The sequence below is a fragment of the Geotrypetes seraphini genome, chromosome 1 (genome assembly GCF_902459505.1).
Source record: "Geotrypetes seraphini chromosome 1, aGeoSer1.1, whole genome shotgun sequence".
Taxonomy (NCBI): domain Eukaryota; kingdom Metazoa; phylum Chordata; class Amphibia; order Gymnophiona; family Dermophiidae; genus Geotrypetes; species Geotrypetes seraphini.
In genome coordinates, this window is record NC_047084.1 from 168,549,100 (window position 1) to 168,575,316 (window position 26,217).

Here is a 26,217-nt window from a genome sequence, read left to right on the forward strand (position 1 = left end):
CAGGATTGGTTGGTATCTTCCCAGTAGGAGTAGGATCTTGGTCTTAGGACCTGCTGGCTGCAGATGTTTTGTAGCTGGGGTGATGAGATGCATCCTCAAGTGTAAGGATTCCTTCCCTGTTGTCTGGTATCGGGTTACATTCAATCAGGATTGGTAGATCTCTTTGATGCTGCCATCTATGGCTTCTATCAAGTAGCCATCTGTTTTTCTCCCTTGTCTTTCCTAAACAGTTTGCGAGGTGGCAGGGGTAGCGGTTCCCCTGGACGTTAGCCAAGTCAATGAACTCTGACCTTGCCAGGAACAGATTATTTTGTTTGTCAATGACAACATACATTTTCACTGTTTTCTCTTGGTTCAATGACATTCAGCTGTGGTTTTCCACACACCACATTTACATTGGTGTTCTATGGCAAAACTTGCCCTGTCTCCCTCTCCAGGTCGTGGCCTAACTTGCTTTTGTCACGTAAGGCACTGGCCACTGTCGCTCACTGTGTATGTAGTCCTGAGCCATGTGCCGGGATGAGAAACAACACATGTTGCATACTCCATAGTTTTCTCCACAATTCTTGCTTCTCTCTTAGTGGCTTTTCTCTATGTATCATTTGGATCCTCTATTTCCTCCACAGTAGGAGGACAGTAAATTGATGGAGTCCTGTAGAAGCTTTGATGTAACCCTTTGTATGCCACAAGATGTATCTAGGTAGCTCAGGCCTCGGTTACTTGGATCAGCTTCGAGTGCTCCCATTTCATTGGAGAGAATCACCTAGAGCAGGGGTGTCAAAGTTTCTCCTCAAGGACCGTAATCCAGTCGGGTTTTCAGGATTTCCCCAATGAATATGCATGAGATCTATTTGCATGCACTGCTTTCATTGTATGCTAATAGATCTCATGCATATTCTTGAGGAAATCCTGAAAACCTGACTGGATTGCGGCCCTTGAGGAGGGGCTTTGAAACCCCTGACCTAGATCCAAGCACTTGTCATCATCTCTGCTTGTGATTGTTAGAAATTATTCCCTCATCAAGGCTCATTGGCTTCTGGGTGGCCATATCGTTGCTTGAGCCCCTACCACACTTCTGGCTACTGAAATGCATTTTTAGACTTGTTACCTTCTCTGATGATTCAAGTCCCAACTATTTTGTCATAGGCCCATCTTTTGTTTTGGTGTGGGCTTCATTACCACTAAGACATCTTTAAAGTCGGATTTCCACCCTCAATAACATTTCACCAACTGTGCGTTGTATGTTGCTAGAACTTCCCTCTTCAAAGTCTGTCATACCTGCAGTAAATATCAGGGTTACATAGAAACATGATGGCAGATAAAGGTCAAATGGCCCTTCCAGTCTGCCCAGCCACAGTAATCATTATCTCATAGATCCCACGTGCCTATCCCAGGCTTTCTTGGAATCAGACATAGTCTCCATCTCCACCACCTCTACCAGGAGACTGTTCCAAGCATCCTACCATCTTTTCTGTAAAAAATGTATTTCCTTAGATTACTCCTGAATCTATCACCTCTTAACTTCATCCTATACCCTCTCATTCCAGAGCTTCCTTTCAGACCAAAGAGACTCGACTCAAGCGCATTTACATCACATAGGTATTTAAATGTTTCTGTCATATCTCCCTCTCCCACCTTTCCTCCAAAGTATACAGATTGAGATCTTTAAGTCTGTCCCCATACGCCTTATGACGAAGACCACACACCATTTTAGTAACATTCCTCTGGGCTGACTCTATCCTTTTTATATCTTTTTGAAGGTGTGGCCTCCAGAATTGTACACAATATTGTAAAGAGGTCTCACCAGAGTCTTACAAAGGGCATCAATACCTCCTTTTTCCTACTGGCCACATCTCTCCCTATGCACCCTAGCATCATAAGAACATAAGAACATAAGCAGTGCCTCCGCCGGGTCAGACCATAGGTCCATCCTGCCCGGCAGTCCGCTCCCGCGGCGGCCCAAACAGGTCACGACCTGTCTGAATCACCAGAAGGGGCTCCCTTGCCACCTTGGTTTCTCATTGAAGTCCTATCTTCCCATCGAAGTCCTAACCCTCCGGTCTTGCACATGCACGACCTGGTTGGGTTTCTATACTTATTACCTGGTTAGCTTTCTATACTTGTGTTACATCCCAGCTCCTCCCTCAGTATCCCACGATCCCTTTATCCCTCAGGAATTCGTCCAATCCCTGTTTGAATCCCTGTACCGTACTCTGCCTGATCACTTCCTCCGGTAGCGCATTCCAAGTGTCCACGACCCTTTGGGTGAAAAAAAACTTCCTTGCATTTGTTTTGAACCTATCTCCCTTCAGTTTCTCCGAATGCCCCCTCGTACTTGTTGTCCCCTTCAGTCTGAAGAATCTGTCCCTATCCACCCTCTCTATGCCCCTCATGATCTTGAAGGTCTCTATCATATCTCCCCTGAGCCTCCTTTTTTCCAGAGAGAAGAGCCCCAGCCTATCCAACCTCTCGGCGTATGGGCAGTGTTCCAGCCCTTTTACCAGTTTCGTTGCTCTCCTTTGGACTCTCTCAAGTACCGCCATGTCCTTCTTGAGGTGCGGCGACCAATACTGAACGCAGTATTCCAGATGTGGACGCACCATCGCTCGATACAATGGCATGATGACTTCCCGCGTCCTGGTTGTTATGCCCCTCTTTATGATGCCCAGCATCCTGTTGGCTTTTTTCGAGGCTGCTGCGCACTGTGCAGATGGCTTCAGTGATGCATCCACCAGCACACCCAAGTCTCTCTCAAGTCTGCTGTCTCCCAACAATGCCCCCCCCCCAATTTGTAGTTGAACAACGGGTTCTTTTTCCCTATATGCATGACCTTGCATTTTTCCACGTTAAAGCGCATTTGCCATTTGTTTGCCCAGTCTTCCAGCTTGTCCAGGTCCCTTTGCAGGTCCTCACACTCCTCCCTGGACCTAACTCTGCCGCACAGTTTGGTATCGTCTGCAAATTTTATAACCTCGCACTTTGCCTCCTTTTCCAGGTCATTGATAAATATGTTAAAGAGTAACGGCCCCAGCACCGATCCCTGTGGCACACTGCTTGTGACTCCCCGCCAGTCAGAATATTGGCCCTTCACTCCGACCCTCTGCAGTCTACCCGACAACCAGTGCTTGATCCATCTGTGCACATCCCCTCCCACCTTGTCGAAAGCCTTTTGAAAATCGAGGTAAATGATGTCTATGGGTTCCCCATTGTCCACCCGACTGCTTATTCCCTCAAAGAAGTACAGAAGGTTCGTTAGGCACGACCTTCCCTTACAGAATCCGTGCTGGCTTGTTCTCAGTAGGCCATTCCTCTCGATGTGCTCGCAAATGCCATTCTTGATCATAGCTTCCACCATCTTCCCTATAATTGAAGTCAGGCTCACCGGCCTGTAGTTCTCGGGGTCACCCCTCGATCCCTTCTTGAAGATAGGTGTGACATTCGCCAATTTCCAGTCCTCTGGTACCTCACCAGTTTTCAAGGATAGGTTGCAAACATGCTGGATTGTGCCCGCTATTTCTTGTCTTAGTTCCTTCAGAACCCTTGGGTGGATCCCGTCTGGGCCCGGTGATTTACCGCATTTTAACCTGTCTATCTGTTTGAGGACATCCTCCTTACTTACCTCTATGTGCTCCAATTTTTCGGCCTGTTCCCCACTCATGAGCTCCTCTGAGTCCGGTATATTAGATGTGTCTTCGCTCGTGAAAACCGACGAGAAGAACGTGTTCAACCTCTCAGCTACCTCTTTATCCTCCTTAATCACTCCCTTCCTATCCCCATCATCCAACGGCCCCACCTCCTCTCTCGCTGGTCGCTTCCCCTTTACGTAACTGAAGAATGCCTTGAAGTTTTTTGCCTCCCTGGCCAGCCCCTCTTCGTATTCCCCTTTCGCTTTTCTAACCTCTTGGTGGCATTCCTTTTGGCATTTCCTGTGCGCCTGGTGATTTTCCTCCGTTGGGTCCTTTTTCCATCTCCGGAAGGATACTTTTTTATCACTTATTGCCCTCTTTACTTCAGTTGACATCCAAACCAGGTCCTTTGATCGCTTGTTCTTGCAGCCTTTCCTGAAACTGGGGATGTACATTCTTTGTGCTTCCTGCAGGGTGTCCCTGAATAGGGTCCAGGCGCTTCCCACAGTCTCCATCCTAAAGATGTTTCTGAGCTTCCTCCCCACCATTTCCCTCATAGCAACATAGTTCCCTTTCTTGAAGTTGAGCGCAATTGTTGCGGTCCTCCTTACTATGGGTGTCCCCCTTTCTAATGTGAATCTGATCGCGTTGTGATCACTGTTGCCTAGTGGTCCTCCCACTTCTACCCCTCTTGCAGGCCCCCCTAATCCGTTTAGGATGAGGTCAAGAGTAGCACCCCCTCGCGTCAGTTCTTTGACTAGTTGCTCCATGAAGCAGTCCCTCACAGCTTCTACAAATCCTGTTTCCCTAGTGCAGTTGGAGTGACCCGTACTCCAGTCTATTCCCGGGTAGTTGAAGTCCCCCATCACTGTTACACTTCCAGTCCTGCATTCCTGTCTCAGTTCCGCTTCCAAGTCGTGTCCGACTCCTTCTGGCGTAGTAGATGGTCGATAGTACAGCCCCAGTTTTATGCCTGCACTCTTGTTTCCCGGCAATTTGACCCATAGCGATTCCAGCCCCTCTGCCTTCGTTGCCATATCCATCCCGACCGAGTGGATAGAGTCCTTTATATATAGTGCTATGCCTCGCCCCTTCTTGTGGGTCCTGTCCCTCCTGTAGAGCTTGTACCCCAGCAGCGCCACATCCCATTGATTTTCCTCTGTCCACCAGGTTTCTGCAATTCCAATTATATCTAGGTCCTCCCCCTTGGCCACGACTTCTAGTTCACCCATCTTGGCCATGAGGCTTCTTGCATTTGCGTATAAGCACCGCAGGTCCCGTAGGTCCCGTCGTTTTTTCCTCCACCTCTGCATTTACCTGGGCCGCCTGCCCTTGGATTTCGGGCAGTTCTCCCGTTCCCTGTGCTTCTGCTTTGCCCTCAGCCTTTACCCTCTTAGCTTTCAGCTTCCCTACATTCCCGCCACCCCACTTCCCCGCTTTTCCTCTGGGTTTTCTAGCCCTACCGGCCCCCTCCTGGGCTATCATCCCTTGAGCCTCTGTTTGATCCCCCTCGCCTTGTGGTACCTCTATATTGCCCTCAGCTTTCGCCCTCGTGCCACCCAGTCCCCCTGTGTCTCCATGCCCCTTAGTCTTCTCCCAGCAAGCTCCCTTTACCTGATGTTTCCCTCGCTGTCTGATCATAAGATCCTCCGGTCCCTCTGCTTCCTCCCTGCAGTCAGCCCGTTCAGCATCTGTTCTGGATACTGTTGTCCGAAGCGTCAACATCTGATCAGCTGTCGGCTTTCCCCCTCTCCTCAGTTTAAAGCCCTCTCAATCTCCTTCCTCACATTGGCTGCCAGTAGTCTAGTTCCCGCTGTGCTCAGGTGCAGGCCGTATCGCCGGTAGAGCTTGCTCTTTCCCCAGAAGGACGTCCAGTTCCTCACAAAGTGGAAGCCCTCCTCCTGGCACCATCTCCTCAACCATGCATTCACAGCCTGGAGGTCTGCCTGCCTCTTTGCATCTGCTCTCGGTACAGGCAGGATCTCCGAGAATGCTATCCTCCGTGTGCTCCGCTTCAGCTTTCGTCCCAGGACCCTGAACTGGTCAGTCAGTGTGGCCATGCTGAAGTTCCTCCGGCTCACATCATTCGTTCCGAAGTGGATTATTACCGCAGTCTCCTCTGTCTCTGCTCCGTCCAGGATCCTCTCGATCCTATCAGTGATGTCTCGTGTCTTGGCCCCTGGGAGACAAGTCACTAGCCGGTCCTCCCTTCCTCCAGCTACGTGACTGTCTACCTCTCTCAAGATCGAGTCTCCCACCACAATAGCAGACTTCCCTTTCCTCAGCAACCTCCTCTGCCTCAGGTCCGTGTCCTTGGTGTAGCGCAGTGTCTCTCCCTCGGGGTCCCGGTGAGTCGCGGTCTCCTCCTCTTGCATGGTTCCTCCGCTAGGTCCTTCCCCGGTGTCGCCTTGTGGATCCTGGGTCTCGTCTGCTGACATCCGTCTGTGCAGCTGCTGGTCCCGTTCCTCCACCTTCCTATAGGCCTCCTCGATGAATCTCTCGAGGTCCCTCACCTGGTCCACAATGGGGCCTGCTCCGTCTGTGTTCTGGGTTGACCAGCTCGTCTCCTCTGTGGTGCGCAGTCCCTCCAGTCCCTGGACCCTGACCCTCAATCTGCCGACCTCCATCCTCAGGCTTTCCAGTTCCTGACACCGACTGCATATGTACTCCCGCCTTCCCAAGGGGAGGTAGTCGTACATATTGCACTCTGTGCAGTATACCGGAAAGTACCTCTGGGATCCTGGGTCCTCCTTCGCTCTCGTAAAGTGCTGGTGTGCTCCTGCTGATTGGAGCCTGTTATTTTGTTAGCTTCAGAATCCAACTGTCGTCACTGCAGGCGCTTCACAAAGGCGCGCACTAAGGCGCTGTGGCGCCGTTGGCACTGTGCTCTTTTAAATGTTCCCTTTCGGTCAGGGAGAGGGGCGGAGCAGGGCTCCCACGCTGCCTCTCTTCGGGAACAATCTGGATACGCTGTCTCCCGCTGGTGGCCTGAAAGGGGGCCCGGCTGGCTGCTGTGCTCTTTTAGATGTTCCCTTTCGGTCAGGGAGAGGGGCGGAGCAAGGCTCCCACGCTGCCTCTCTTCGGGAACAATCTGGATACGCTGTCTCCCGCTGGTGGCCTGAAAGGGGGCCCGGCTGGCTGCTGTGCTCTTTTAAATGTTCCCTTTCGGTCAGGGAGAGGGGCGGAGCAGGGCTCCCACGCTGCCTCTCTTCGGGAACAATCTGGATACGCTGTCTCCCGCTGTCTCTCCTTCTAGCTTTCGCTTCTTGGTTGGACTAAAATCTTTTCAAGCACCCCCTTGTATGTAATAAAAGTGGCACAAGTATAGGACAATCAAGCCATTGTGACATCACTGATGAGGTTGGCTCTTATTGATGGAATGAGGCATTATGACATCACAATCTCAGCTCTGGTTACCAGACACTGAAACTCTTCACATTACGAGGGGTGCTTAAAATTTCTCAGCCCAACCAAGGAGAGAATGATGTGGATATGTTCAATCAATGGTCTGAAACAATGTCAAAACATAGAATTCTGTTTCTGCAAATTGGCACTTAACAAAATAAGATAACACCCTTTTCAGCTACAGTGGAAAAATAACGCTCAGAGGGCTCCTTTTACAAAGCTGCACTAGCAGTTTTAGTGCGTGCTATATTGCCATGTGCACTACATGTTAATGCCTCCATAGAGCTGGCATTCGTATTTTCCACATAGCGCAGGGGTTAGCATGCGCTCAAAATGCTAACGCAGCTTAGTAAAAGGAGCCCAGAATTTAGGAAGTTGGTTGGTTGCACTGAGAACCTTTCAGCACCCTCTCATAGAATTCAGTCCTTTATGTCCAAAATACAAGAGGGGCTTAGTACAAGAATTTGTATGTACACAATGGACTGAATTTTATAGATAGTGCATTTAAAAAAAATCAGCACAAAAACAAAACAAAACACTGAGAGCTGTCCTAATTCTCTTCTAATCTGAATCCTCTCTTTCCTTTCTTCCATATTTCTCATTTGCCTCCCTCCACAAACTCTCTATCAAAAAATAATTTTTGAATTTTTCTTGTGGAATGAGTGAATTAAAAAGAGGTGTTGAGGGGTCATCCATTTCCTCCGAATCACTACAGATTCTTTTTCTAGTGCCTTATCTTTCTGAACAGCTTTCCTTAACTGCAAAATTTACTGAGGAACTCTGATTTTTAAATGACACTTCACTTGTAATTGTTACTCTTCTATATATTGCCATGGAAAAAAGACACCCTTGACACAATCATATGTCTGTTTTAAATTTGTCATATTTGACCTTTTATAATTCTTTTTTGAAACATGCTAAGCTATCATTATAATATGTTAATAGCATCTCAAAACAGGAGTTTACCCTTTGCAATGTTTCTAATTCTGAATCAAGTTCCTGTTTGACCTTTTCAGCTTTCTTTTTTGAAAAATCTATATATATAAAATCGGAGGTATGTATGTGTGTATGTGTGTGTGTATGTGCCGCGATCACGCAAAAACGGCTTGACCGATTTGAACGAAACTTGGTATGCAGATCCCTCACTACCTGGGATGATATGTTCTGGGGGTCTCGCGGCCCACCTGCACACGTGGGCGGAGCTACAAACAGTAAATCAGATTTCACCCATTCATGTCAATGGAAAAAATGTAAAAAGCTGCCATTCTCACAGTAATTCAAAAACGGCTTGACCGATTTGAACGAAACTTGGTATGCAGATCCCTCACTACCTGGGGTGATATGTTCTGGGGGTCTCGCGGCCCACCTGCACACGTGGGCGGAGCTACAAACAGTAAATCAGATTTCACCCATTCATGTCAATGGAAAAAATGTAAAAAGCTGCCATTGTCACAGTAATTCAAAAACGGCTGACCGATTTGAACGAAACTTGGTATGCAGATCCCTCACTACCTGGGGTGATATGTTCTGGGGGTCTCGCGGCCCACCTGCACACGTGGGCGGAGCTACAAACATAAATTCAGATTTCACCCATTCATGTCAATGGAAAAAATGTAAAAAGCTGCCATTCTCACAGTTATTCAAAAACGGCTTGACCGATTTGCACGACACTTGGTATGCAGATCCCTCACTACCTGGGGTGATATGTTCTGGGGGTCTCGCGGCCCACCTGCACACATGGGTGGAGCTACAAACAGTAAATCAGATTTCACCCATTCATGTCAATGGAAAAAATGTAAAAAGCTGCCATTGTCACAGTAATTCAAAAACGGCTTGACCGATTTGAACGAAACTTGGTATGCAGATCCCTCACTACCTGGGGTGATATGTTCTGGGGGTCTCGCGGCCCACAACTCTATGTTGCTTGCTCAAGGGTGGATTCACCCAATAATTTATATGTTCTTGCTCCAGGAGGTGAAACTAAAAATGTTGTTTATAATCACGTTTTGCGTTAGTTGTATTGTATTCATTTTGTCAAATATTTCACATTATAATTTGAATATTGTACTTTTTATTTAGCTGTAAAAAAATAATTTCATTCACCACTATAAAGTATCTTTATTTGAATCCATTTACAGTGTTATTGCTATAATTAAATACCCGTGCATCGCCGGGGCATCAGCTAGTGAATTAGTAAAATCATCAAGTCTGAAGAACGTTTGTTAGGAACAGAGCTCCATTTGAAAAGGAAATCTTCATCATCTTCAAACATTTTAAATGAACTCAGCATATGCAGTCCTCTATGGATTCTCTGCACCCTATAGGAGTACTCTAAAAGGATCTAGTAGGGTTGTTCTGTGTGTGTGTGCCTTTCGTTGACATGAACCACCTTCTCTCATTTATCAACATTCTGGTCCAGTTTTCCAGGTCCTTCAAACATGGATTCATTGAAACTAAGGATATTGTTCCATTTTCACCTCATAAGCATCTCAAACATATCATACACTCACTGATCACATAAGCTAAAACTGAACTCCTTATCCAGTGGCGTACCTAGGGTATGTGGCACCCGGGGCCCATCATTTTTTGACACACACCCCCCCCCCATGTAAAAAAATATTTTTTTGTAATGACCATGAAATGGAATAAATGGTCAGAATAGAAACAGGCAGTGAAAATTTTCTTATATTCCAAACATAACATAAATTATGTCTGAATTGTCATGACATCAGAAGTACATATGGAGTAGTTGCAGGTGATGCTTGGGACAGTTCTGATTGTGTTAGTTCGGTTTTATGTGTTTTTTGAATAGAAGGGTTTTTATTTCTTTTTGAAGGTTTTGCAGTCTGTGGTCGATGTCAATTGGTTGTAGAGTTGGGGGTCGAGTGTTGCAGCTCGAATGGCTAGGAGGTTGTCGAACAGTTTTTTCTTTTGACGTTTTTGGTTGGAGGGTGTGTGAATGGTGTGCGAGTTCTCCTATGTCTGTTTGAGGTGGATTGAATTATTTAGCTGAAGAAATTAGTTACCCCCTCATCCCACACACATTAATTCTCTTCCATTTTTGTTCCCATTATAAAAAACACTGATAAGTTCCCAGAAAAAAAATACATTAAAATAAGAAGTAAAAACAAAGGCCCCTACAGAACATAAGAATAGCCTAACTGGGTCAGACCAATGGTCCATCATGCCCAGTAGCCCATTCTCATGGTAGCCAATCCAGGACACTAATACCTGGTCAAAACCCAAAGAGTAGCAACATTCCATGCTACCGATCCAGGGCAAGCAGACACTTCTCCCATGTCTTAATAACAGATTATGGACTTTTCCTCCAGGAATTTGTCCAAATCTTTCTTAAAACCAGCTACACTATCTGCTTTTACCATAACTTCTGGCCACTTCATTTTTAAGTTTAGATCTTTCCTTTCAAACAGAGACCTTGCTAGATGTCAAATACAGCACAAGGTAACTTCACATGGACTTAGCTGTGCAGGAAATGTGAATCTCCTCATACACCCACCATATAGTGCAAAAATGTGCAAAGGTCTGTTTTTTTCTTTCGATCACTACATAGCCTAATGCCACACAAGCAGCACTGTTACAAACATATTCTGTAGGTCAATGCTAAGGATAACAAAGTTTCCTTCCTTGGACCAGAAGGAGATACTGATAAACCACTGGAAGAGATCCCAAAACAACACCCAAAGACCCACTCAGTTGTGAACCAGTTGAGTGGAGTGGACTAACTGGGGGGTGGAAATGGGCCCGGAGTTTGCTCAGCAGAATTTCCCAGACCACCTCTTCCTCTCAACACATTGACACGCTGCCATCATCACCACTAGGAACACCTCACTGAGTAGGCCAGCTATGCTATAAACTTTATAAAACACATTATTATATTTTCTTATAAAGCATATATTTTAACTGAACTCTCTGACATCCTCAGCCTTTCCATTCACAAAAATAGAAGGAAGAAAAGTTCCCATTTCCTGCTGTCTCATGTCCCCGGCCTATACAATATTTTTTTTCTGCAGACCCTTCAAAAGTCTGACCAAATCCTCGTTTCACTTGCATTATAAAGTACTGAGGATGCCATCTCTCTCCAATCCCAGGTCCTAAAGTCTAAGACAGTAGCACAAACTAATGCTGCCAGATTCAGGGAAAAAAATTTCGATTCGATTCAGCCTATTGAATTGGTTTTTCAATTCGATTTTCCTGCCCAGTTGGGTGATTTTTTTCAAAACTCCTGGTGGGTTTTATAGCTTTTTCACCCCCTTTGGCTTTTCCTAACCACACTGGCGCTGTGGTGTAAATAAAATAAAGAAACAAAAAGGACTTTTCCTCTCTCTGTTAAATCCTAGCTCACGTTTGCAGTCCAACACCAGCTCTGGCAGGATACACATTTCAAATCTGACATATTATAATCACAAAACAGAAAATAAAATTAATTTTTCTACCTTTTGTTGTCTGGTTATATTTCAAATCTTGTTGGTCCAAGGCTCTGGTTTTCTTCTGATAACTTGCTTGCCAGGGTCTCCTTCTTTCTTCTTTCTGCGTGCTAACCATCCATCTGCCAACTCTGTCATCCCTTTCCATTTCCCTTCCCTCCCCAGGAAGTCTGGTATCTTTCCTTTTTTTCATCTCCCTCCACAGATCCACCTTTTCTTAACTACCCTTTCATCCGGCATCTCTCCCTCCTTCCCCACCACCCCAGAGTCCACCATCTCTCCCTTTCTTTTCCCAATTACCCTCCTATCCAGTATCTCTATCCCTCCTCCACACCATCCCTTGTGTCCAATTTCTCTCCCTTCCCTCCCTAAATCCCATGGTCCATCATCTCTCTCCCTCTCCTCTATTTTCAGACCCATTATTTCTCCCCCCCCCCCAAAGTTTGGCATATGCACGTCTCTTTGAACACCCCCTTACCTCCGTGTACTTCTAAACCAGGGTCCCCCCCAAAGGCCTGTCCCCCCTTAAAGGTCTGCCTGTCCCCCCTTGAAGGCCTGTCCCACCCCCTTGTAGGCCTGTCCCCCCCCCCTTGTAGGCCTGTCCCCCCCCTTGAAGGCCTGCCTGCCTGTCCCCCCCATTGAAGGCCTGTCCCCCCCTTGAAGGCCTGCACCCCCTTGAAGGCCTGTCCCACCCCCTTGTAGGCCTGTCCCCCCCTTGAAGGCCTGTCCCTTCCTTGTAGGCCAGTCCCCCCCTTATAGGCCTGCCTGCTTGTCCCCCCCTTGAAGGCCTGTCCCCCCCTTGAAAGCCTGCTCCCCCTTGAAGGTCTGCACCCCCCTTGAAGGCCTGTCCCACCCCCTTGTAGCTTGTCCCCCCCCTTGAAGGCCTGCCTGCCTGTCACCCCTTGAAGGCCTGCACCCCCCTCGATGGCCTGCCCCCCCTCGAAGGCCTGCACCTCCCTCGAAGGCCTGCACCCCCTTGAAGGTCTGCACTCCCCCGAAGGCCTGCACCCCCGAAGGCCTGCACCCCCCCCGAAGGCCTGTCCCCCCCTTGAAGGCCTGTCCCACCCCCTTGTAGGCCTGCCTGCCTTTCCCCCCCTTTAAGGCCTGTCCCCCCTTTAAGGCCAGTCCCCCCTTGAAGGCCTGCACCCCCTTGAAGGCCTGCACCCCCCCCAAAGGCCTGCCCCCCCGAAGGCCTGTCCCCCCCTTAAAGGCCTGCCTGCCCCCCCCCTTGAAGGCCTGCACCCCTTGAAGCTCTGCACACCCCCCCGAAGGCCTGTCCCCCCCTTGAAGGCCTGTCCCCCCTTGAAGGCCTGCCTGCCTGCCTGTCACCTCCTCCCCCTTGAAAGCCTGCCTGCCCGCCCACCCCACCCTGAAGGCCTGATGCCCCGACCCACCCCGAAGGACCGCTGGCCTCCCCGCACCACCTATGAAGCAGCCGCAGCAGGATCGCGACGTCAGCGATCCCTGCGCTGCTTAGGCGCTGCTTCCTGCGCCGCGGTCCTGCCCCTCCTCTGACATCAGAGGAGGGGCGGGACCGCGGCACAGGAAGCAGCGCCCAAGCAGCTCAGGGATCACTGACTTCGCGATCCTGCTGCGGGTTGCTTCACAGGTGATGCAGGAAGGTCAGTGGGGCGAGCGGTCCTTCGGGGGTGGGGGAGGACTGAACGGCAAGGCCGGGAGCACCCCCTCAGGTCTGGCACCCGGGGCGCACCGCCCCCCCGCCCCCTCCCTTGGTACGCCACTGTCCTTATCTTTCCGCCTAAACTCAACTCCCCCCTCCCACCGTTCTCTATTTCGGTGGATAATCCTCCTCCCTGTCTCGTTGGCTCGCAATCTTGGGGTGATATTTGACTCTTCTCTCTCCTTCTCTGCTCAGATCCAACAGACTGCCAAATCCTGTCACTTCCTCCTCTATAATATTACCAAAATCCATCCTCTTCTCTCTGAACACACGACCAAAACCATTGTCCATGCTCTCGTCACCTCGCGCTTAGACTACTGCAACGTACTTCTCTTGGGCCTCCCGCGCACCCATCTCTCACCTCTTCAAACCATTCAAAATGCTGCTGTGCGACTCATATTCCATGAGAGCCGCTATTCTCACATTTCCCCTCTCCTCAAGTTGCTTCATTGGCTCCCGGTCCATCTCTGAATACAGTTTAAACTTGCTGACTTACAAGTGCATGCTCTGAAGCATCCCCCCCCCCTCATATCTCTCTTCACTTATCTCCCCCCTATGCTCCTCCCCGTGATCTCCGTTCGTCAGGCAAGCCCCTTTTATCTGTACCCTTCTCTTCCACTGCCAACTTCAGAATCCGTCCCTATTTCTTGAGGCGCTGTATACCTGGAACAGGCTGCCTGAATCAATATGCCGTGGTCCCTCCCTAGCAGCGTTCAAATCCAAGCTAAAAGCCCACTTTTTTGAATCTGTTTTCAACTCCTAACTCCCACTCACGGCTGTCAGATACCTAGACCTACTGTATCATTTCCTCTATCATAATCTCTCAACCCCAAAATGTCCTGTCTAAATTAGATTGTAAGCTCTTCTGAGCAGGGACTGTTAAAATGTACAGGGCTGCGTACGCCTTTCAGCGCTTTAGAAATAATAAATAGTAGTAGTAGTAATATGTGTTTTTTCACACATCAATTGTGCACACATTTTTCAACCACCTTGTCTCGCATTCTTTTGACAGTACTGTGTTTTATTCGACGCTACCTTCTTTGATTTTTTTCCATTTTTTAAAAATATATTTTATTTATTAATAGTATTAATTTCAGGGTCACACAGCATTCCTAGTCATTTTACAGCCGTCTTCTCTGCCAAGCAGAATAGTGACACTCATTTCATAGAGACTTCAGAAAGCATTAAAGATGTTGATATATATTGCTTCAATCTTCTCACTGTGTATTTTTTTTTTTTACATGGTATCTCATAGTGTGTCATTTTTTAACTAACCCTAACCCTCAGTACCCATCTTTAAAATGTGTTATGATAATATATCAATCACTTCTTATATTGGCTTAGAATTTCAAAATATGGCAAAGTTAGCCAATCAATATCCAAGTAAATGTTCTACCATCAGTTATCTTCAAAGTATACTTTTGATTTAAAAGTTCATAGTGTAATTCAAATATTTAAACCAAGACCTCAGGGGCTACACTAAAAAAAAACCCATTAATTTTGTTTTATTTTGAGTTCAACTTAACCAGCCTCCTCATTGGTTTTAAATTATAATAAATTTAACTCCAATTGCATAAATATTTATAATTATATTTATGCAATTGGCGTTATTTCCATGCAACTTCATTGAGTGCCCCTTATTCTTTGTAAATTTTGAAAAAGTGAAAAATTGATTCAATTTTACCCATTCTATACCACTCACAAATTTGTAGACCTCAATCATGTCTCCCCTAGCTGTATTTTTTCCAGACTGAAGAGTTCTAACCTCTTTAGCCTTTCCTTATAAAAGTGGAGTTCCATTCCCTTTATCATTTTGGTCGCTCTTCTTTGAACCTTTTCAAATTCTGCTATATCTTTTTTAAGATATGGCAAATAGAATTGTACATAACATTTTTGCCATAATCTAGTCTGCTATTACTGTATATACTCGAATATAGGATGGTATTTTTGGGCCAATAAAATGGTCCAAAAATGGGGGTCTCGTTCCATATTCGAGTCATCATCTCGACCCCCTCCTGGACGAAACAGTAGGCCAGGACAGGAGGAATGCCTTATGTCTCCCGTCCTAGCCAACTTTTTTTTTAAACCCCCCCCCCCTCCCCTGGCGCATGCTTACCTGCCATTTTTAATCCCTCATGGTCCAATGGTGTATTGGGCAGGAGCGATATTTCCGCACCCTACCCCATGCTGAGCCTCTCCACCCCCATTTCCTTTTCGTGGCCAGCAGCACACCAGATAAGGCCAAGCTTTTCCTGCTTCCTGCTCGGCCCTGTGCTTCTCTCTGAATGGTCGCCACCAGTTCTTGTCCCACGAGAACTGACGGCAGCCATTCAGAGAGCAGCGCGAGGCCGAGCAGAAAGCAGGAAAAGCTTGGCCTTGTCGGGTGCACCGCTGACCGCGAAAAGGAAACCGTGGATGAAGAGGCTCAGCACAGGGCAGGGCGCAGAAAGATCGCTCCTGCCCCATGAACCACTGGACCACCAGGGATTAAAAGTGTCAGGTAAGCGCGTGCTGGGGAAGGGGGGGGGGGTTAAAAAAAAGTTAGTTGGCCAGGACAGGAGACAGGAGGCATCCCTCCTATCCCGGCCTACCATTAGACCACCAATGGGGGTACAGGGTAGGAAGATGAGACAGGGTGGATAGCCTGGTATGGAGCGAGGGGGGTGGGTACAGAGCCTGGGAGGGCATGGAGGGAAGAGGGCTGGGTGCAGAGCCTGGCAGGGAAGAGGGCTGAGTGCAGAGCTTGGCAGGGAAGAGGGCTGAGTGCAGAGCCTGGCAGGGGAGGGCATGAGGGAGGGGACAGTGGGTGCAGATCCTGGCAGGGCATGGCACTTGAATATTAAGCTCCCATCTTACATTCGAGTCAACCATGTTTCCTCCTTTTTGGGGGGGAAATGGGGGGTCTCAACTTATATTCGGATTGACTTATATTCAAATATATACGGTACATTCAGTTTGTCCCAGTCAGAAAAATGGTGGATGGAATGAACTGTCCTTAAAATATATAGGCAATTCTTAACACTTTGACCTTGGTGGTGAGGACCCGAATCCTGAATTGTTGATGGACATTTTAGCCTTCAATTCTCCTGTTATCTTTTGGTGACACTGGTGATCCGGGGAGGGGGGGTGAAGTTGGGTGGGATGGTTTGTCTGGGATACCTTAATGAGCTATGTTCTGGCATTACCTGCAGAGGAAGCAGGAGTCTATATGATTTGGTTGCAATGTTGCATAGTGGAGTACATCTATAGAGGAAGTAGCACAGCCGCTGAAGAAACCAAGATGTGAAACGGTTGAGTAACCATCGGGCTAAAGTTAAGTGCTTCCTCCTTTTTTCTTCTGTCAGATGTGCATATGAGTTGGTACATCAGCCAAATTTGAACATATTTTACAAATGGACCAATGATGAATACCCCAATGTCCCAGTAAGGACGCAAAAGAAATTTCGATTAGTGTCTTTGGTGGTATGAGGTCCTAAAGTTAGGTTTAACATTGTACAAGTTTACTCTCTAAGATTCTATACCTAATCTTTACCCATGACATGCCCCTTCAAAAAAATGAGTACAACAAAATAATACATGCGTAGCACACGCCAACAGAAAAATTACTGCAAGATGCTTTAGAGCATCCTGGAGTAAGCCTTTTAGATATTCTTAAGTCCAAATAAGATCAAGTTCAAGTTTCCAGTTTATTAGGTTTTTATATACCGCCTATCAAGATTATCTAAGTGGTTTTACAATCAGGTACTCAAGTATGTTTCCCTACCTGTCCCGGTGGGCTCACAATCTATCTAACGTACCTGAGGCTATGGAGGACTGAGTGACTTGCCCAGATCTTAGTGTATCTTAGTAAAAGAGTCTCGTTGTAACTTGCCTAGGAGTGGAACAATAGGCAGAAGATAAAATATTAATAAGAATAAATTAGGAAAGGCTACACTAGTAGCAAAAGCTATCTTTTATAGCTTCCTTAAGTGCTTTTTAAAGCGTCATTATTTGTATATTTTTTCTTACATGTTTTTAACAGCACTTCACAGTTCTTCAGAAGGTTATGCTTCAGGAGTCACCTGTCCCCTTGGATATTTCCCCTGTGGCAATATCAGCAAGTGTTTGCATCAGCTTCTGCATTGCAATGGCGTGGATGACTGCGGAAATCAGGCAGATGAGGACAATTGTGGTGAGTCTCCTTATTCATCATAAAGCTTGTACCACTGGGGCATATTCAGTTCATTTCTGCCTTAGTTAATATTATGTAAATAACTATGGCTAATAGAATTATAGATGACTCGTATCAAGATCTTTCCTAGCTTAGGTGGAGCTAACTACAGTATAGTGCTTCTGTGTGCACTACAAGAATGGGAAGAGCACATTGCGTAATGGTAGCAGTCGGCAGGATTTAAAAAAAAAAAAAAAATTTAAATTGAATCAGGTTGGGCAGACTGGATGGACCATTCGGGTCTTTATCTGCCGTCATCTACTACTAAACATCTAAGTTCTGACCGAGTGAGGCGATAGCACACGGCAGCCCAAGAAGTCAAATAGGAGAGGAAAACTGCCCCCCCCGAGAAAGCGAAGAAGCCTCGCCAGTGAGATACATAGCTCAAGTGCTCCAGTCTAACAGAGGTCTGATAGGATTGAATCTCAAAGCGAGCCACTCCCTACATTTTGCGTCGACACCCAGTATTGAAGTATAAGTTTCTTCACAGGAAGTAAATGAGTATAAGTCAGCAGGACTCCACAAAACTGGCTCAACTGATCGGGATTCCCCCTGCCATGATCAGCTGATGACAAGCCTTTTGGACAAGGTCTGCTTGGATATCCGAAAAGCTGGCCTTTGTGCATTTTTCATGTGGATGTCTTCATATTAGGGAATGGACCAAAAAAGGATAAGACGTACTAAGGACCAAAACATCCAGATAGGTCATCCTCGAAAGAAAAAAAAATATATACACCTTGCCGTTTTGCGAATGGTCGTTTTCTCTCCTGTCCTGAAGACAACTTGATCCCCAGAGAACGGAAAAATTAGACCAGGGGGAGTCTACAGGGGCAGAGGGGGATGCTACAAGAGGGGAATGTTAATCATTTGGAAAAGGGGAGGGAGGGGAGAACACAAGCAGTTTCAGGACAATACCTGAAAGTTATACAAATACCGACCAATATTCAATGCCTTTATCTGCATTGCTAAGTGAGTAAAATTAGGACTGCCTAATTGATGGCTCCTGCCCAACTCTACCCCTATAACACCCTTCTCTTGCCCACTTTCAAAATTGCTGATTAGTACCAATACTCAGCAGCACCACCTGGTTAAGTGACACTGAATATCAGAAGCCAGCCCAATGAGTGCAATTTAAGCAGGCATGAATATCGAGACTATAGGGCTGGGAAAAAACCCCCACTCATTCTATGAACAGTGCTTCGAGTTAAACATGGTTTATAGAATAGCGCTTACATCTGGAAATCATACCTTGCTTTAGGGGAGAAATCATGCCAAATGAATAGGATTGATTTCTTTGATTGGGTGACCAGAGATTTGGATATAGGAGGCATGCTAGATGTGGTCTACCTGGACTTCAGCAAAGCCTTTGACATGGTCCCTCATAGAAGGCTAATCAATAAACTTAGCGGGCTGAAATTAGGACCCAAAGTGGTGACCTGGATTAGAAATTGGTTGACTAACAGATGACAGAGAATGGTTGTGAATGGAGGAAAGAAAGGTGAGTAGTAGTGTGCCCCAGGAATCACTGCAGCCCATTCTGTTTAATATATTTGTGAGTGATAAGATGGAAAAGTGTGTCTTTTTGCAGATGACACCAAGATTAGCAAGAGTGGACATGCCGAAAGGAGTAGAAAACATGAGAAGAGATCTGCAAATGTTATAAGAATGGCCTGACATTTGACAGTTAAAATTTAACGTGAAGTAGAGCAGAGTGATGCATTTGGGGAGTAAAAGTCCAAAAGAGCTGTATATATTAAGGGGTAAGAAGCTTATAAGTACAGTCCAGGAGAGGGACTTTGGCACAAGAACATAATTTGAGGTTGAGGGGTGGTAGACTCAACTGTAATGTAAGGAAATTTTTCTTTACGGAGAGGGTGGTTGATGCCTGGAATGCGCTCCCGAGGGAGGTGGTGGAGAAGAAAACGGCAACAGAGTTAAAAAATGCATGGGATGAACACAGAGGATCTTGAATCAGAAAATAATGGTATATATTGAAGAACTAAGGCCAGTACTGAGCAGACTTGCACGGTCTGTGTACGTATAAGGCCATTTGGTTGAGGATAGGCTGGGGAGGGCTCCAATGGCTGAGGTGGTTTAGATGGGCTGGAGTGAGCTTTGACGGAGAATTCAGTAGATGGAACCCAAGCACAGTACCGGGCAGAGCTTTGGGTTCTGGCCCAGAAATAGCTAGGAAGAAGGAAAAATTATTTATTTATTTAAAAATTTAAATAGCGCATATTAACTATGCGGTTTACAAAATAACACAAAAATCAACTTAAGCTCCATATACAGACAATTGCAGATCAGGTTTCAACAAAACTAACACAGGACGGCATTAACAAATAGTTGCATTTTCAACGTTTTCTTGAAATTCAACCTCCCAGCACAAAATCGCTAAATTCCAGGCAGCGCACTCCAAAGCTTAGCACCTGCCACAGACAGCATTGTTGCCCCAATCCGAACATGAGAGGTTGACATCTTACCCTCTAAACTCAATTTCATACTATTTTCTGATCTCAAATATCTTATAGGCTGGTAAATTTTAAAAAACAACAAAAAAAACAGTAGAATTAAATCAGTAATTTAAAGAGAGGGTAAGATTGGGCAGACTGAATGGACCATTCGGGTCTTTATCTGCCGTCGTTCACTATGATACTATGATAGTGTCTAAGGATCTTGGCTACGAAACAATGTGACAAAGCGGTGGTCTTAGCCAGAAGGATGCTGGGTTGCATAGAGAAAGGAATTACCAGCAGAAAAAAGGGAGGTGTTAATGCTCCTGTACAAATCGTTGCTGAGGCCTCACCTGGAATATTGTGTTCAGTTCTGGAGGCCATATCTTGTTAAGAATGAAGAAGACTTGAGGCGGTCCAGAGGAAAGTGACAAACATGATATCTGTATTGTGCTGAGAGACACCTGAATATGTATACCCTACAGGAAAGAAGGGATAGAGGAGATATGATATAGACATTTAAATACATAAAAGGTATTAATCTAAAAACAAATCTCTTCCAGAGACAGTGAAACAGTAGCACTAAAGGACTCAAGATGAGATTGTATGGTGGTAGACTCAAGAGGAACATCAGTAAATACTTTTTCATGGAGAGGGTGGTGGATGCCTGGAATGCCCTCCCTGGACAGGTAGTAAAGGCAAAAACAGTGACAGAGTTCAAATATGTGTTTGTAGACACTAAAGATCCATGAATAAAAAGAGGATAGTATCAACACAGCTCCCTAGATCAAGAGCTATAACTTCATTTATGAAGAGCAGGAGTGGTGCCCAACAATGAAGCCAATTCAGAAAGGACTTCTACAGTCTGGATTCAGTTTGTGGAAAGACTAATCGCGATAGATTGGTGTTAGCTTGGACGGCGACTCCAGTGGTAGGGCTGGATGGTGGGTAGCCTTCTACAGCCTAAGTCCCGTGTGAAACAATATTTATCTGGAGCAAGAATGCACATTTTTTCCACATTCATACAGTCAGAGTGTAGATAAGAACATAAGAATAGCCTTACTGGGTCAGACCAATGGTCCATCAAGCCCAGTAGCCTGTTCTCACAGTGGCTAATCCAGGTCCCTAGTACCTGGCCAAAACCCAAGGAGTAGCAATATTCCATGCTACCAATCCAGGGCAAGCAGTGGCTTCCCCCATGTCTTTCTTAATAATAGACTATGGACTTTTCCTCCAAGAAATTGTCCAAACCTTTCTTAAAACCAGCTACACTACCACTCTTACCACAAGTTCTGGCAATGTGTTCCAGAACTTAACTATTCTCTGAATGAAAAAAAATTTCTTCTTATTGGTTTTAAAAGTATTTCCCTATAACTTCATCGAGTGTCCCCTAGTCTTTGTAATTTTTGATGACATGAAAAATCGATCCATTTGTACCCGTTCTTACCTAGCTCAGGGAAGAGAAGAAAAAACATCTTATACTGAAACTTAACAAGTAAAATAATTACTGGATTGTTGATTTAACATGCCTCAAAAATGAATTTGACTGTTGGGTAGACTGGATAGACCACAAAGGTTTTTAATCTGCCATTATTTACTATGTTACTATATTTGCATTAACTGAAATGGGTACAAATCCTCACACCTAAATTAGGTGTAAATCCTAGGAATGCCCTCTGATCTGCCAATGATCATCCCATGTATGCATCCCCTAGCATTTATACAGTTTCCAGTTCCTTTCTATATGCAGTTCTTCTGACATCAGCTCATCTCAGCCAATCACTTGATGTGTAAGCATTTTCAGTTCTGTTTTGCAGTATCTACATTTGTCTGTTGTCCCATTTTTTCCCCTATGCTGTCTATGAAGCATCTTGTCCTTAGTCCACTGTCCTATGCTACAACTAGAAATCTCTCATCCTTAGGTTTAAATTCATCTCTTCTTGCCCATCCTTGTGCCACTGAGAAACCCTTTTTTATTTATTCAAAATGGCTCTTAGACATATTTGTGGTCTGATAACATTATGAAAATATATTCAGTATCATTCCTTAATATTCAATAAATCATTCCTATTACTATTCAAGCATATAACAGGCCATATTGTATCTAATATATCAAATCCCCTAGAAAGAAAACAGCTTAATTCAACCCTTAGGAACTTGGGAATATGGATATTCCTTCTCATTGAACTAGGGTAACAGCGTGATGAATTTAAAAGACATACAGTAATTATCTTTCCTACAGCTCTTAGTATTAATTTCCCTTGCCTTATATGCCATGAAAATTAATTTGTTGATTTTCTTCATGTGTGACATATTCTAATTCATTGTTTTCAATGTATTAATTAAAGACTTTTAATCCTCTTACCACCAACCCAATTGCTATGATGCCATCTATATATCTAGTTCAATATTTGAATTTATGAAGTTCCTTATTTTTCCATATATCAAAAAACATGTTGGTGTTCCCATATGATGGTGCAAAAAAAACCCCCACCATTGCTCTGTCCCATATTTGAACATAAGACTTGCCAATTCGAAAGTAATTATGTCTCAAAATATACCCAAATTAAAAAAATTTAATCTCAGAATAAACTGAGGCAACAATGGTAATAATTACAAAAAAGGACTGTTATATCATTGAACCAGAATAAATGATATCACTTTACTGTTAACCATTTCACTGTTAACCATTTGTAACCACAGTTTCAGCTTTTTCAAAACAAAACAAAAACCTCTATCAAATTGGACAGGATTTTCATTAGTGTTAATGAGTATTCTCAAGTCAAGTCCTTTAAAATTCTCGTATTTGTGGAATGAAAGACATGTTTTGTTAAATCAATTTAGATTTCTTGCTGAAAATGAGTCAGACTATGACTGAGATAATTATGTGGACAAGAGCAAAACACAATAAATACAATGAAGATTTAAATTTATTAACCCCTGGATTCTCTAACCAGCACCCATGTTGGCGGCCACCTTAAAAGCAGCTGCCGATAGCGTGTCAATCCACTTGACAGTGCTGGTTAGAGATTTGCGTCTGATTGCAAAGATAGACAGCTACATTTCAGCCACCTCTCTTTGCCGCTAGGCCACAGCTTGGCATTAGCTGATCGCGGCAGGGAAATTTCCCCCGATTAGCTGACCAGGCAGGACTCACTGAAACCTGCCGGCTCAGCTGATATTGGGGGAAATTCCCCTGCTGTGATCAGCTCAGCCAGCTGCGGCTGGCAGAAGACCTCCCCAACACTCCCCCCCCCCCCCCACACAGGAAGGATGCCCATTCCCTCCTGCCTGAAGATAAACCCCCCCCAACACCCCCCACCCCCCCAAAATCGGTAGGAGGGGCCTTAGGCACCTGGGCCAATCGGGGCCTTGGGCCCTCACCAGATGTATGCAGTGTCGAAGTTGAATTCCATGTCATGGATTTCTCAAAAGGAAGTTATTATATCCTTGTAGACGGTGTTCAGTAGGAGAAAACCAACACAAAAGGGATGATTAACCTTACTGCCTGTTTAAAGGTAATTTTAAGGAATTAAGTAAGGCATTTAGCCATTTCTCTTATAATTTTTTAAAGAATACTCATGTTTGAAGCACATATTTAGATGTTTCATTTTTAACACACCTTTTGTTTTGGGTTTTATCTGTTCAGGTGATGACAGTGGGTGGTCGCAGCAACTTGATAAACATTATGGAGGCCTCTATGAGAAAAGCTCCAAATATGTCTTTGAGATGAGAGCAGAGTGTGGTAAGCAGATATTATTAGTTCCAATAGACGTACAGTTATAGCAAATTGTACCTGCTAGGTATACAGGCAACATTCATACAAAGACCAAGTTCTCTTATGGCAGTATTTTCTCAGAGATTTTGTGCTGCATATTCTATAAGATATCATTTGTATTTAGATCTATCAAAAGCTTGCTGCAATATGTCCAGTATCCACACTATTGCTGCATGCCCTCACAGGGCTGAATATACTGTATATGAGGAGCTGTTGTAAAGTTCTCAGCATAACCAACATAGTTGGGGCAGTCTCCATTGAGGGCTATATGCTTAGTCTAGCGATTTTCCACTTTTTTCACACTGTCAGAAAAATACAAGATGTAATGCCATTTATCTCGGCATCGCAAAGAACTGCCTTCAAAGACTACAATTGATTCAGAATACCGCTGCAAAGCTGATTTACAGAAAGAGTAAATTCGATCACGTGACTCCTTTGCTTTTAAGTCTCCATTGGCTCCCGGTTTATCTCAGAATCCAGTTTAAATGTTTATGTATTATTTTAAAAATTTTGGATGGTATTTTTGTTCCACTTGTTCCTCTTCTATGGAATGTTTATAGATTTTCATATGCGAGAGGCTCTCATTGATTTAAACTTTCTCTCCCTTCTAGGAAAGGAATTCAAGGAGTTAAGAATTTTAGTATTTCTCTTGCGTTTAAATTTCCCCAATTATGGAATGAACTTCCTCTAATTTTGAGGTGTCCCAGCTCCTTCCAATCTTTTCAAAAATCTTTAAAAACCTTTTTATTCGCTAAACATTTTGAAAAACTAATTCTCTTGTATTTTAGCTTATCTTTTAACTTATTGTTAACCGCATTGAGCTTCCTTTGGTTGAAGACCCGGTATATAAGGTTAAGTTTTTAGTTTAGCTTACAACATCACCAAAATTCACCCCTTCCTTTCTGAGCACACTTCCCAGACCATTGTCCACACCTTCATAACCTCTTGTTCGGACTACTGCAATTTACTTCTAAAAGGTCTCCCACTGAATCACAACTTATCTTCTGCCAACCTCACTACACTCACATTAACCCTCTCCTCAAATTTTCCTATCTGCCTTTGCATACAGTTCAGACTCCTTTTACTAACCTACAATTGTGTTCATTCTTCAGCCCCACTCCATTCCTTAGATAAGTTGCTTTTATCTGTATCCTTCTCCTACCCTGCCAATTCCAGACTTCATTTCTTTCAACTTCTGTCCCATATGCCTAGAATAGACTACCTGAGTCCGAGCATCACACCCCTTCCCTTATTCCAAAGTAGGTTGAAAACCCACCTTTTCGAGATTGCCTTCAACTCATAACCCTACTGCCTTCTGTTCATTATCCTAGCCATCCGTTTAACCATCCCCCGCTAACTGTGACCCCTACCCTAGCATCTTGTTTGTCTTGATTGATTAGATTGTGAATTCATTCGAGCAGGGACTGTCTCCTTCATGACTGTACAGTGCTGCGTACGTCTGGTAGCAATCTAGAAATAATAGTAGTAGTATTGTTAACTGCTAATATGAACTAAAATGATCCACCCAGTCTAATCCCAATAGGAATTGTGGACTGCCACATTATCTCCTTTTTCTGAATAGGATTGCCCTCCCTGCTTTGCACTCTTGCGCTTGAGATTCCAGCAAATTCCAACCCACCATATCTGCAATCTTTGATGCTCCATAGAGAAAAGATGCACTTCCTGGAACCGAGCTATAGAAGCTTGCTGCCTGTTTAGAGCCTGAAGCAGGGGTGCCCACACTTTTTGGGCTTGCGAGCTACTTTTAAAATGACCAAGTCAAAATGATCTACCAACAATAAAAATGCTAAACATACACCCCCTCTTTTACTATGGTGCGCTAGCAAATTTGGCGCACGCTAAGTGCTAATGCGTCCATTATATTCTTTGGATGCGTTAGCATTTAGCGTGCGCTAAATCGGCTAGTGCGCCTTAGTAAAAGACCCCCATATTTATTTATATATAAACCGAGTACACCTCTTTTGTCCTCCAGACCTCATTCCGTTCCCCAACCAGCATCTCTCTCTGTCCTTTCAGGAGTCCAGCTTTTCTTCTCTCTCCTTCACCCCTATTGGCAACATGTCTCTCTCCTCTGTTCTGATCTTGCATCTCTCTGTTCTTCCTCAGGGTCTCTCCCCCCCCTGTCTTTTCTGTCTGCACCTCCCATAGTCCAACATCTGCCCCCCTCTCTTCTGCCTCCCCTTTGTTTCAGGTTTCTCCCTCTCTCTATCTTCCTTCTGCTAACATTTTGAGTCCTCCCACCTTTGGTCCAGGTCTTTGTCTCTCTCTCTTTGTCTTCCCCTCTCCAGGGCCTGGCATTTTTCTCTAGTAGTCCAGGATCCGACTTATCTGCCTTGTTTTCCCACTCCCTTTTGGTTCAAGCCTGCTTTCCCGCCCCTCCTCAAGGTCCTTTTGTCTCTTCTCTCCCTCCCCTCCCCGATCCAGCGTCTCTAAAGCAATCCCCCTCTCACCGGGGCCCTCACAACGGACACAATTTTACCCCGACATGCGGAGCCTTATCTCCACTGCTTCCCTCACCTCTGCTGCTTCCCTCAGACTAGATCATTGAGCTGCTTCCCTTAGACTGGATCCCTCACCTCCGTTCTTCCCTCTGAGCCT

General features: G+C 45.2%; 1 protein-coding gene across 1 annotated transcript in view; it reads left to right on the plus strand.

Moving 5' to 3' along the window:
- The window catches only part of RXFP1 (relaxin family peptide receptor 1), a 154,574-nt gene that overhangs the window by 14,725 nt on the left and 113,632 nt on the right, over positions 1-26,217 (plus strand). Inside the window, exons 3-4 of the mRNA XM_033958681.1 lie at positions 17,179-17,328; positions 23,470-23,565. Coding sequence (XP_033814572.1) covers positions 17,179-17,328; positions 23,470-23,565 — 246 coding nt within the window. The remainder of the gene's footprint in view (positions 1-17,178; positions 17,329-23,469; positions 23,566-26,217) is intronic.